Below are 13,022 nucleotides of genomic sequence, written 5' to 3'. Positions count from 1 at the left end.
CGTGAGAATAGCTTCGGGTTGAAAGCGCTTCCGGTTGATATTTTCAAAAATAAAAGTAGCACTTCTTCCGGTGATTTCACAGAAAAAGAAGCACAGGTTAACATTATTATTTTTAACATAATGGATTAAACATTAAAGGAACTGGTGGTGAAAACTATTTATCAAGGGATTTTAAAATGGTGCCCAGGCATTTTAGTAGAGGTAGGCCTGCTGTCGTGGAATAACATCGATATTGGTCCAGTGTAATTAAAATGAAAAACTATTAAGTGTTATTTGATTATAAATGTTATCCACAGATTAACCCACAATTAAAATTGCGCATGTGCAAACTTACTATGCCACTTTATAGTAAGGAATTATTTTTTAAAAGAATATACATACACTCACAGGTGACAATTGCCTTTCACACAAAGTTAAGTTTAAGACCACAAGAACCAATGCTTGAAAAGTTACCACCAAACTGACTACACAATCAATTGTATGTAAGTGGAGCTCTGCATAACAGACACCAGTGGTACACTATGGTTTCAGGGTGTTATTTAGTCACTTTCACAACTCCTTCCTTTTTTTTTTTTAATACTACACATTTTGCTTTTGTTACAAACGTACACACTTCCATATCTTGGGGATATCCAGTAGGAGTCTGGCACTTTTAAATTTTTAAACCTTGAGATTTACTTCAACATTTAACATACTGCATACACACTGCTGACAACTGGTCACACCTTTCAACACCAAACAGTTATTCTTGATCTAACATAGGGGCATAGTGTGAAAAAGGGAATTGAAAGGAATTGAAACAGATAGAAAACCAGTGTTTTGTTTATTTATTTGCCAACTCATCATGACATGAAGGCATATGGAATGCTTTCATACACAAATTTTCCTTTTATTTATTTCCTCAAAATATGTTTTCTACAAATACAAAAAGTAAGATTTTTCTAGACAAGAAATCCTGAAAAAAAAACTGAGGACTGTTTACAGAGGACAGAAATGTTCATTTATTTTGAGTGCATGTTTCTTGAGCAGTTATTCCACATCCTCGCTGCCACTTCCACCCTCAGGTCCGGTGATGTCAGCTTCAGCATCTTTTTCCGGCTCCTGGGGGTCTGAAGGTCCAGGCTGAGACACCTCCATTGGTTCCTCAGCTGGTTCTGGTTGAGGTGATGGTGTTTCACTTGCTCTTGCCAACTCCACCTGAGCAGAAGCAAAAATGAGCTCAGACGGTATCTACAGGAGTCAGCAAAATGTTTTCGTTCAAGTTTTAATCAAATTTAAAATCAATTTAAAAAACCTTCTGAGGCACAGAGATGTTATATGTATAAATATCTATATATATATATATATATATTTACACACACAAAGGCTTAGTCCTAACTGCAGTGTTCTGGGTTACAGTCTGACCTGTGGCCCTTTGCTGCAAGTCATCCCCTCTCTCTCCCTGACTTTCCTCTCTCTCTCTCACTGTGGCTATAAGATTAAAGACAAACTAGAATAACCGCTTCATGGTTGTATGCCTCCTCCAATCTGACCTTGACCTTTGAACTTTAGCCACCAAAATGTAATAAATTTGTCCTTGGGTCTAGATGAACATCTTTACCAAATTTGAAGTAGTTCCATTAAGAGGGATAGACGGACAACCCAAAAACAATATGCCTCTGGCTCTGACTGTTGCCGGCACGGAGGAATAAAAATAAAGCCCAAGTTTTCATACTCCAACAGACTTCTGTGACCAGTGGATACCTGGCTCTGATGGTCCATTCTAGTCGAAAAGATTATATATGCTACACTAACAAGCTCATGTTTTTAGAGGTTTAATTGCCACTAGGCCACGTCTATAGGTTCAGTGGGTCAGTTGTATGATTCCAAGTAACTTCATTTTACCTGGGAGACAGTGTTGTCACTTTCCTCCTGTATCACTGGATCCAACTGTTCTTGCTCCATTGGTTCTTCATCATCTTTCGTGACGGCTGGGTCGTGCTGAACTGGCATCTCTGGTTCTGTCAGTGTCACAGTGGGAGCCTCCTCTGAAACGGACCCATCTGGAGCAGTGATTGGTTCAACCTGTATGATAAAATAGAGGTGGACAGATGGTTCAAGACTGGTAAGTTGACAGCTGTTGCTAACGTATATAGCAATAGAAAAACGAACAAATAGCTCCTTTAAAGAAGCTCAATACATTTGTCACTGAAGGACATATAACATTTATGTCACAGGAAAGTGCGTACAGCATCTCGATCCATTACCTCTTTTTCCACAACAGGCTGTGCAGGTTTCGGCTGTTGTTTTTTATTCGCCTCTAGCACCGTCATGATGGAGGCAGGTATGTGAGCTTGCTGTTACATAGAAAAACAGAGGCAGTTGGTAAATAAGTAAATCCCAAGGGAAACAGAATTTTGGATTGTGAGTAAGGGTCAGTAGAACTTGTCACCTGATGAGGGGTGAAGGAGTGGACATGCTGTAGGAGAGGCTCCCTCATCTCTGGGCAGCGTTCGAACACGCTTGTCAGTTGGGCGGGGGGCAGCTGTAGGAGCACACTGTACGACTGAGGCTTTGTCCTCTGGCAGCACTTTACAAATCCCTCCCACACCTTAGGATACTTCCACACCTGCAGAGAAGCATAACAACCAGTGTTATACAGCAGAAAAGGTGATTACTGGGTTTTTCTGTTCGAGGAGAGATTACGAAAAGAACAAAAAGTCATGGACATCAATGCAGAAACTCAGATTAATTGGCTGGAGTTTGGTGCTGACCTGCTTCACAATGAGACGGGACAGGATGTTCATGACGAAGCCGCCCAGTCGGGGGTACATGGTGAGGGACTGGATAACGGTACGCATGAGCAGCATGGGGAGGGGGCTGTGCTCCATCAGCTGCTGCATCACCACTGCCAAAACCTCTGACGTGTAGACGTTCTTCTCCCCAAAGCACAGGTTGGTAGCTGCAGTAAAGACACACAGCATATTGTTCATGAACTGGTGCATACAGTATTCAACAGAGACAGATCAATGAAGCGCTGATCATAGCGTAAAGGTCGTCTGTGCTCGGCCGAGAATAATTTTATTTACCTGATTATATTACACGCCCAATTCCATTTTTACAGATTATGACAATGGTCCATTTGAAGCCAACTTATTATTTTTCACCTGCACTGAACAGTGGAGCTAGACTGGCTTGTCTGTCTATGTCCACATGTAGTAACAGCGTTGGCATGAAATGATCTTTAGTATTTCCATACACTTCTTTAAGCCAGCAGTGTTATTCAGCATCCTGCTTGAAATCAGAATGCAAATTTGGTGATGAGAGCATCACTCATAACACAAAGCGTATTCCAAGGTCCCCTTGGTGGTTGTTGCTGTAGCGAAACTCTAGCTACATAGGACCAGACTTTTAATGTGACCACGATGAAGCATCAACTGACCAACACTGATAAAGCTGCTCAAACAAACGATAAACAGCTTGAGCACTGAACACAGACCTTTTATGATGGACTTCATATCACATTTGGTGGAGTCTATGTTGTGCAAGGCAATGAGCAGGTCTCCTGGGGTCAGAGGGGACACAGATGAACTTCCCTCACCTGAAAGACAACAGTCAGAATACATCAGCATCCTTCACCTGAGTGAATCTTCCACAGAAGCAGAGGTAACATAAGATATCAGAAAATAAGGAAATAATAAACGCGAGGAGAGGAGTTTACTTTGATAGAAATATAATTGACATCCACCAGTGAAAGACGTAAATGACTCTTACTGTGCTGAGTTCCCAAGAGACGGTTGAACACCTCCTTTACTACAATCGGATTGAGTTTGATCAGCTTGGGCAGCGCCTGGATGACTTCATTCTTCATGAGAGAGAGAGAGAGAGAGAGAGAGAAAAAAAAAAGGAAAATAAATTCCACGAGGAATCATTATGATTAAGTGGGAGTAAGAAGACAGCTGAGAGACATATTACAGAAGTCTAACTTGTTTTAAACCACTCTCCAACAAATTGCACATACCTTTCCTACAGTACTAAGATGAGAGAACATTACCTTTTCTAGGCCGTTAATGACAGGGATTAGGAAACGAACATCTGGGACTCGTTTGTGGTAAAGGTCTCGCACTCTCTCCACCAGCTCTGGAGACGGAGGCACTGAACGGAGGAAAGAAAGACTGTCATTTTTTCTTTTCACATCAACACCTCTCTCTTGACTTCCTCTGCTGTGCATCAGGATCACGTGTTTTCATGTGAATTCATTCAAAAGTGCAACATTGTTGTGTATCTGATTTTTTTTTTACCTTTATCTGTCAGAATGTGCAGGCAGCGAGTGACTAAAGTCTCTGCTCCTTTAGGACAGTTTTCAACCAGAAGCAGCAGCTCAGGAGAGTTCATCCCCATCCCGCGGATCTACAGAAACAATAAGAGAATCTGTCAATACTATTCAACATGAACACAGCTCAAGAGATGTGTTTTTTAATTTAACATGATTTTTTTTTTTTTACATGTTAGTTACTTCCTCTGGAGGATGACTTCATTCAACCTTTTCATGAACAAGGGAAACAGCAGTGTTTACACTACAGGTCAGGACATGACACGACAGGTTTGAGTCAGGTCTGTCTTTACATAACTTTATTTTGTTTTCTTTAATCTGAAGTTGCACTGTGCACTGTTTGCTCTAATTTATCTTCTCTGGCAAACCAGTTAAAAATGCACATAGAGATAGATAAACATATAGTCCAGACTTTGCCCTCACTTTATTTTGTCATGCTAGACTTTCCTGGAAAACGTAAGTGCTGGCCGCAGACGAACACACCCCTCTGCTCATTACCACACAACCATGTGTTTTGGGGTTAATTTTCTGCCTTTGCTTCTTATCTTAACATTATTCAGTGTCAGCTGAGTGTAAACATCACCAGGGTTTCTGTCAGTGTATTTCAAGTCCGGCGGCCTGCCCGGCCTAAGTTGACCCCCCCCCACTGGGCCAAAGCATTGGGGAATTTGGGGCAGCTCAGTTGGAAACCTAGATGTAATGCTGGAAAGCTCACCAGCAACATCTGTTGCATAAAACAGCTGGCGAGCACCTCGTCCTCAGTGACGGCGTTAGAACAAGAACAGCCTGTCAGAAAGTGTTTGGTCTGAACTCAAACATCGTTTCTGTTTTTTCCTTGATAAGTTGTTCGTGTTCACAAACACTGATGAACTGACTTTCCTGTCTCAAACCAGACTGTCAATTAATTTCAATCTGAGCTCAATACAAGGAAGAAGAAAATGAGAGCGATTAACACAGTGAGAGGTGACTTACAGGCTGCTCTATTGCTCGGAGCACACTGCGCTTGATGTCAGCGATGGCCTCAGTGTAGACAGAAGCAAGCTCGTGGACCAGCCGGTGGTTGAGAGGAAGCAGGGACAGGTAGAGGAACAGACACTGTCTTACTGTCTCTTCCGTCCAGGGGGCGGCCACCTCTGTCTCAACAAACACAAACACTGTGAGGTTACAGGACTGAGAACAGGGAAGATGCTTGTTCATTTGGCCGGGAGGAAAAATTCTGGCCGAAAAAGTGAATGAAAAGTGTGTAAATAATTGTAACACATAATAATCTAACCACATCTTCATTCAAGTTGTTTAGTGTGTTACAGGTGTTACACAGTTACTTTAGGAATTATATTATATTTTAAATAGAAGAAAACCAACAACAAAAAAAAAAACACATCTTCATACTGAGATTATCCACAACTATCTCACACCTGTGTCTTTGTCGGCTCCAAAGAGCAGAGATGGAGGGTTGGGATGGACCAGAAGTTGCATGTAGTTCAGGGCAAACTTCTCTATGTAGTCTCTGAGCTGGTCTTTCTCATACATGCGCTTCAGAAAAGCCAAGGCAGTGGTCCGCACCTGAAAATACAACACGTCATGTTGAAAAATATGACAACTACACAAACTGTGAAAACGTGAGCTGCACATTAAACAGAATATGGACAAGAAATATTTTCACCTTTTCTTTTTCATGTGAGCTGAGATCCAGAAGTACATGCAGATACTGAAACTGCCTCGATGGCCGTTTGACAATGAGCTCCTTCAGGGTCGTCATGCCCAAATACACCCGGGACTGAAACCAAGGTTACAGCAGACAGCTGAGTGGACATGTCAGGCGCTAACACTGTACAAGAAACTGTGTCTTTCACCTGCCATTTACCTCGTCCTCACAGTAACGCCTTATTACTTCCAAAGCTGATTCTGTTATAATGGGAGCCTCCAGTACCAGTTTGGTGAAAAGTCTAAAAGTAAAACAAATGTGACTCAGTGTAGGCTCATAATAAACAAGTGTTTTACCATTTCCGGTCATTACAGAAGACAAAACCAGTAAACCATGACTACCCTTATGTTTAAATAAGAGCTCAAGAAAATAATGCAAACATAGGGGAATGATGATTATACTTCCTCACCCGTCCCTCTGCTCTGGTTTCTCCTGCAGGCCTGACAGCAGCGTGAAGAGACAGTGGTCGTAGCTGTCCAGCAGCCCGGAGGGCAGCTGGCTGAGGTAAGTGTTGTACTCTTGGTAGAGGAGAGAAAATGCCAGGTCACTCCTCGTCCTGATGTCATCTAGGATAAATTCCAGCACGTCTTCTTTCATCATCCCTTCAAACTGCGTCACGAGCCTGGAGAGGAGCTTCACTCTGACCTGCAGCACAGATTTAGTCAGATTAACTTATAAAACAGGCGCTTGTTTTGCCTCAAGTGCTTCTCAAACTTTATATGACAATGAAAAACTGAGCATGGGTTGAGTGCTTACATGGGACATGCCACTTTGGGCGATCGCCTTCTCTGAATGCAGGATGCGTTTGACTGCTCTGGAGGTTAACGTCTCAATCTGTGTGTCTGATAAAGGCTGGACAACATCTGACAACCGGAACACTTTTTTCCTCCCACTTGCCCCCGTCAACCTGTAAAAGGACATAGTCATGTAGGGTAAAAACTGTGACTTATACAAAGGTGCAGCCTGTAATACCTCTGCCAGGACTCACTTGGTTTGTGCAGTAGGAAGGATGGGTTCAGGAAGCCTCTTGACTGCGGTGGGAGCCTCAGCGGTTGGAGCCTTCTCTGCGTAACCTCCCACCACAGAGATCGCCTGGCCCACCATCACAGCTGGAACTTTGCGCTTGATGAGCAGGTCTTTAGCTCCAGAGTCATCGTCATTACCTTCCTCTTTGCCTGCATCGTCCTCTCTGGCTTTGCACTGCTCAAGTCCTAATGTGTGTGTGGTGGACATGATTATTGAAAGTAAACAAATGCATATTTGTTGATATTTTGGCCAACATTCCTTTTTCACACAATTCTCTATATGTTTGGCAAGATTCCTTCAAATTTGGTTTTCAGTTGTGACACAGATGGTGTTTGTAATGAGGCAGGATCTTTTACACTTTTCACAAAGCTGATGGTCATTTTGAATCATAAAATTAACTTGCAATCATAAATAATAATAATAATGATTCAAAAAACATTTTTAAACTCCCAGTAATTAAACTTTCAGTTCAGTTTCTGTAGTATACACTCTTATAGATATAACTGCAATAAACTAATGGGAAAGTGTCACTGGCATTTTGGATTATTTTCTGACATTTTGTAAAGAAATTGAAAAACCATCAGATCAACTAATAATTCAAATAATTGTTAGTTGCAGCCCTAATCGGATTGGAAATATACCAGTGTAGCTTGAATTTCCTGTCTGAAATTTAAAAACTATATATGTAAATAAACTAAAAAAAAAACAAAAAAACACAACCACACTCAATGCACTAAATTCTTGGCCCTTTCATGGTGCTTGTCTTTGTTACCAACCTGGACCAATCCCAGCTGCAGTCATCTGCGTGGCCATCAGCCTGGCCAGATGTTTGATTTGGGCATCAGTGCCTGCTGACTCCACAGGTGTGTATGTGGCCTGGAAGGATGCTGGCATGACGTCAGGTAGATACACCATGCTGATGAGCACCTAAACAATGACACAGAGACATGTAAGCTGAACCGTCACACGGTCGGGCTTTAAGTGAGAGAAACAAACAGGACAACAGGCCACCGCTGCTCACCAGGTTGGCTACATTCTCGGGGTTGAGCAGTGGGTGCAGGAACTCAGCTGTGAGGTCAATGGCAGACTGTGCAACTGGAACAACAGCTGGGTTAGGGGTCGTGAGAGGGGCGGGCTCCTCCTTGTCTTCATCATCTTCCATCAGGGCTGGCTCTGAACAAATGTCATAAAAACCGCTCAAACAGAATCATCCTGATACATATACACACGTGTAGCAAACACAATCTAATCACCACGATTACAACGTCTTTGACTCTGTGATCACTACTCACCCATCTTGACCTTTTTTCCCTCTGTGTATTGTTCGTGGCGAGGGCGTTTGCGCTGCTCACGCAGTGCAGGTGTAGAGCGGGTTATTTCACTCTGGGGCATCCCCAGGTCCAGCAGCAGGGTGCTGATTTGACCCTGGAACTCCACGCTGCAGGGATGCTTGAGGACGGCCACCAGGTGCAGCTTCAGATTCTTTCGCACGCTGCTGACCTGAGACTTGGCCAGAGTGGGCGGCAGGTTTGCTAAAAAGGTTAAGACATATATATTACTTTGTAGGTGAAATTATGTGTTGAGCACAATTATTTGAACTATTAAAAGATACGGACAAAAGAAATCTGAATTTATTTATTCATTTATTTTTAAATCAACATTAGACTGACACAAACAGTTTGAATGGTGATTTGTGATTTACACGACAGCGGCTCAGAAGCACTTACCATGCAGCGTCTCATACGCCTGAACCACCTCTGACATGAACATCGGCCTCTGACGAGCAATAGTGGCCAGTGAGCCCAGTGCTGTGGTGAGGTTGATGCTGGAAATGGCTGGGTGGACCATGAACTTCAGCAGCTTCTCAAGTGCAGACTTTCCCTCCTCACACAACACATCTGTTGAGAAATGACGATGATGTTAGGACAAAGATGAGCTTTAGTGGACTGGATGAAAACACAATATAATTTTCCTTGTGAAAGGATTTTAATATCTGTACCATATCGAATGTACGAGTGGTCTTTGGGAACTTTATCCAGGCTGATGTCGCCCTCCTGTCGTTTGGGGATGTCAGAGTCTGATGTCCGCGGGGACAGAGTGATGATCAGTGATTCTGTGAACTTGATGGCATGAGTGCGCACACCATCATTTTCAGAATCCAGCAAAGCCAGAACATCCCCTTTCATCTGTGTTACCAAATCCCAGCATGCCTCCTGCATCTCTGATACTGTTTTGCCACGAACCAACCACTGTCATGAAAGAGACAGAAGAGTAAAGGGTGTGAAAAGACAACAGATAGAGGTAATACTAACTAGATTTTGTTGCATATTCCTATAAAGAAACAGACATCAGATGTACAGTATTTCCTCTGAGTTACTGTATTAACCTGCAGGGTAACTTTGTACAGCTGGGTGAGTGTGAGGATGGCTTTCTTCACCACATTCACACTTTCATCCTTCAACAACATGTTCAGGTTAGCGATCAGTCTGAGGAGGAGCTCATTGTCTCGTTTACTGGAAAAGACATAAACCAGTAAAAGATTGGGAAAGCTGCAACAATTTCTTTCATGAAAATGAAATTTACAAACATGAGACCAGTAAACTTATCTAATAACTCACCATGCTTCCTCTATGAAGCCAATCACAAATTTTCTCACTTCGATAGACTTGTCAGTCTGAAAGGCAATCATCTCCTACAGGATGAAAAGACCAGTGGCAGAATGATGAATCAAAGGTTGAATTTACCAGATTGATATAGATCAACTACACTGTGCATTTTAAATTGAATGTGGTGGATGCTTTACCAGTATATTACATGACCAATAAGCCACATCAAGGTAAGAAAGCTCCACAGAGCTTGACTTACATCCAAGAAATTGTCAAGAAGAGAGGGATCCTTGTTGATGATAAGCTCCTGGACCTGAAAATGAAAAGAAATCACAGATTCAGGGTTGTCCTATATAGACTTCCTCCTTTGTATGGTTGTTATGTGGATAATATCCCAGCACACACTGGGGCATAGAGCAGGGATGCACCCAGGACAGATTGAAATACATTGCAAGGTAAAATATTCAAGTGAATGTTGGAAAACATATACTCTGCCTGGCCAAAAAAAACGTCGCCACCTGGATTTAACTAAGCAAATAGGTACGAGCCTCCTATTGGATAATTACTGCATGGGCGACTATCTTTCAGCTGGCAACAAGTTATTTAACCCCAACTGGTGCAATGAGTTGCTTCTCATTTCTTAAACAACCATGTCGAAAGACACATCCCGTGGTCGTGGAAAAGATGTTAAGTCTGTTTGAGAAGGGTCAAATCATTGGCATGCATCAAGCAGAGAAAACATCTAAGGAGATTGCAGAAACCACAAAAATTGGATTAAGAACTGTCCAACGCATTATTAAAAACTGGAAGGATAGTGGGGACCCATCGTCTTTGAGGAAGAAATGTGGCCGGAAAAAAATCCTGAATGATTGTGACCGGCGATCACTTAAACGTTTGGTGAAATCAAATTGAAGAAAAACAACAGTAGAACTCAGGGCTATGTTTAATAGTGAAAGTAAGAGCATTTCCACACGCACAATGTGAAGGGAACTCAAGGGATTGGGACTGAACAGCTGTGTAGCCTTAAGAAAACCACTAATCAATGAGGCTAACCGGAAAAAAGGCTTCAATTTGCTAGGGAGCATAAAGATTGGACTCTGGAGCAATGGAAGAAGGTCATGTGGTCTGATAAGTCCAGATTTACCCTGTTCCAGAGTGATGGGCGCATCAGGGTAAGAAGAGAGGCAGATGAAGTGATGCACCCATCATGCCTAGTGCCTACTGTACAAGCCTGTGGGGGCAGTGCTATGATCTGGGGTTGCTGCAGTTGGTCAGGTCTAGGTTCAGCAACAGTATGTGCTCAAAGAATGAGGTCAGCTGACTACCTGAATATACTGCATGACCAGGTTATTCCATCAATGGATTTTTTCTTCCCTGATGGCACGGGCATATTCCAAGATGACAATGCCAGGATTCATCGGGCTCAAATTGTGAAAGAGTGGTTCAGGGAGCATGACACATCATTTTCACACATGGATTGGCCACCACAGAGTCCAGACCTTAACCCCATTGAGAATCTTTGGGATGTGCTGGAGAAGGCTTTGCACAGCGGTCAGACTCTACCATCGTCAATGCAAGATCTTGCTGAAAAATGAATGCAACACTGGATGGAACTAAATCTTGTGACATTGCAGAAGCTTATCGAAACAATGCCCCAGCGAATGCGTGCCGTAATCAAAGCTAAAGGCGGTCCAACGAAATATTAGAGTGTGTCTTTTTTTTTTGGTGGCCACTTTTTTTTTGGCCAGGCAGTGTATATTCAAACGTATATTTTAGGGAAATACATTAATTTCATGCAGATGTTTAGGCTTTAGGAGCATGATCATGAAAATGCTTCTTATTAATACTTCTGATTGAAAGAGATCAGAAAACAAACCTGTTTGAGCACAGTTAGCTTTTCATCTGTGGGTATCAGAGCAGCCTGATTCAGGAGTTCCACCACCTGAAAGGGAAAAGAAAACCTCATGAACCTCTATTTATATGGACATATAATTTATTGTCATAACATTAAAAGAAAGGCCTGGTGTCATCTAACCCAAATCAAAAGGATTATATTATTGTTTATGTATAAAGTGTAATAGCTGGGGTTAATTGTACAGTCTACTGGCCTTTAGTGAGGAAAGTGAGTTTTTGTAGCTAAATGGCTCAGGGCATCAGCTAACTGAAGCAGACTACTAAATCTGAGTGTAACACAATAACATGCCTGTGTGATCCTGACAAAGCTCCTATATCGCAATATATTGTTGACTGACTCATTACTGTCATATCAGTATTTGGGGTATTGCTATAGGTGCTTCTATACAATATTTAATTACAGCTTGTGGTGGATGAAATAGTTTCACAGGAAACAAACAACAACTGGCTAAGAACAAGTTGCAGGGATTATACACCGCAGCACAGCATTAGAGACGTAAACAGAATAACGTTACCTTCTCACTGGTGGTCATATCGATGACATGAGAGGTTTCCCCCTCCTCTGAAGAAAGCTCCATGATGATGCTCTGCTTCTCTCACTTTGTAGATAACATGGTCTGCAAAACTGCGACTAAACTGTGAACATATAATCGCTAATGTTATTAATACTGTAACCCGCCAGATTGATCACGAGTTTGATAGCAAGCGTGAGGTTTGAGTTGTCGTGCTGCGTGTTGCTGATCATAACATTATACTAACCGACTTCACAGTAAAATGCATTAGTTATAAAACGTTGATAACAAGTTTTTAACGCTAAGTTTCTCAATAACCAACACTTTGGTGACAGCTAACAAGCTGGCGCACTAGCACCATGCTAACCGCAATGCTAACCCCGAGCTGTTTTGACATTATACTAACAGATTTGTCTCGGCTACTTACAGCTAAAGATGCTCGATACTTCGTTGCACCTGCAGCAAATAACTTACTTATAACAAACGTAGTAATGTAGCTGTGTAAACGTAGTCAAAAAATACTACGTTTACTCTGTTCGCCCACAAAGGAGGCAGCCATGTTTAATTGAGAAAAAAAGTGGTGCTGTTCTTCTTCTACGGTTGATATAAGCACAGCACCGAGGAGACTGCTTCCTGCTGGACACATCGAGCACCTGCCTGCGGTTTCAGAAACAGTGTACAGTATATTGTGTAGAAATATTTTTTATTGAAAAAATATATATTGTAACAAAGGAGTAATACGTCAACTGTTTTCTTGTTTGTTTGTCTCATCCAATGTCTCATGATAGGCAGCGCAAACAGTGACACAAAACTTTAAAGGTAGCCAGTTTAAACACAAAACTCAACCCTGTTTATTCAGAAATGTTTCAAAAATATTTTTCCAATTGTAAAAACCGTAGGCTATACTATAGTCTTTTGTTACACCCAAGGAATGTAACAGCCTCTGA

The 13,022-nt window shown here is 42.0% G+C and overlaps 1 protein-coding gene across 2 annotated transcripts; it reads right to left on the bottom strand.

Moving 5' to 3' along the window:
* Window positions 1–806: 806 nt before the first annotated feature.
* sympk (symplekin) lies at window positions 807–12,663 on the bottom strand. Of its 2 annotated transcripts, none has more exons than XM_023423170.2 (27): window positions 12,550–12,663; window positions 12,079–12,199; window positions 11,526–11,591; window positions 9,909–9,962; window positions 9,662–9,735; window positions 9,430–9,556; window positions 9,043–9,292; window positions 8,771–8,941; window positions 8,336–8,575; window positions 8,065–8,216; window positions 7,820–7,970; window positions 7,006–7,228; window positions 6,774–6,924; window positions 6,427–6,662; window positions 6,177–6,258; window positions 5,976–6,089; window positions 5,728–5,875; window positions 5,285–5,445; window positions 4,281–4,389; window positions 4,034–4,134; window positions 3,754–3,844; window positions 3,479–3,580; window positions 2,754–2,941; window positions 2,432–2,608; window positions 2,247–2,336; window positions 1,885–2,064; window positions 807–1,197 (listed from the first exon to the last, which is right to left on the bottom strand). In XM_023423170.2, the coding sequence occupies exons 2-27, from the start codon at window positions 12,139–12,141 to the stop codon at window positions 1,030–1,032; spliced, it is 3,669 nt and encodes a 1,222-aa protein (XP_023278938.1). In that variant the 5' UTR covers window positions 12,142–12,199; window positions 12,550–12,663; the 3' UTR covers window positions 807–1,029. The 2 variants fall into 2 exon arrangements, with proteins under 2 accessions (XP_023278938.1, XP_023278937.1); XM_023423169.2 differs by having other exon boundaries at window positions 12,503–12,639.
* Window positions 12,664–13,022: the final 359 nt, after the last annotated feature.

This window comes from Seriola lalandi, unplaced genomic scaffold (genome assembly GCF_002814215.2).
Source record: "Seriola lalandi dorsalis isolate HSWRI2012SDOR001 ecotype SW California unplaced genomic scaffold, Sedor1 jcf7180002054689, whole genome shotgun sequence".
Classification (NCBI taxonomy): domain Eukaryota; kingdom Metazoa; phylum Chordata; class Actinopteri; order Carangiformes; family Carangidae; genus Seriola; species Seriola lalandi.
The sequence above is the reverse complement of the archived record's forward strand: the minus strand, read 5'-3'. Positions and strand labels throughout refer to the sequence as shown.

What these genes read in the sequence shown, in the direction of transcription:
- sympk (XM_023423170.2), bottom strand. Translation starts at nt 12,141, where the DNA reads ATGGAGCTTTCTTCAGAGGAGGGGGAAACCTCTCATGTCATCGATATG. An exon ending in GCACATTCTGACAGATAAAG is followed by an intron (nt 4,135 to 4,280) that starts GTAAAAAAAAAA and finishes TCCTCCGTTCAG; the next exon opens with TGCCTCCGTCTCCAGAGCTG. An exon ending in ACTCCTTCACCCCTCATCAG is followed by an intron (nt 2,337 to 2,431) that starts GTGACAAGTTCT and finishes TCTATGTAACAG; the next exon opens with CAAGCTCACATACCTGCCTC.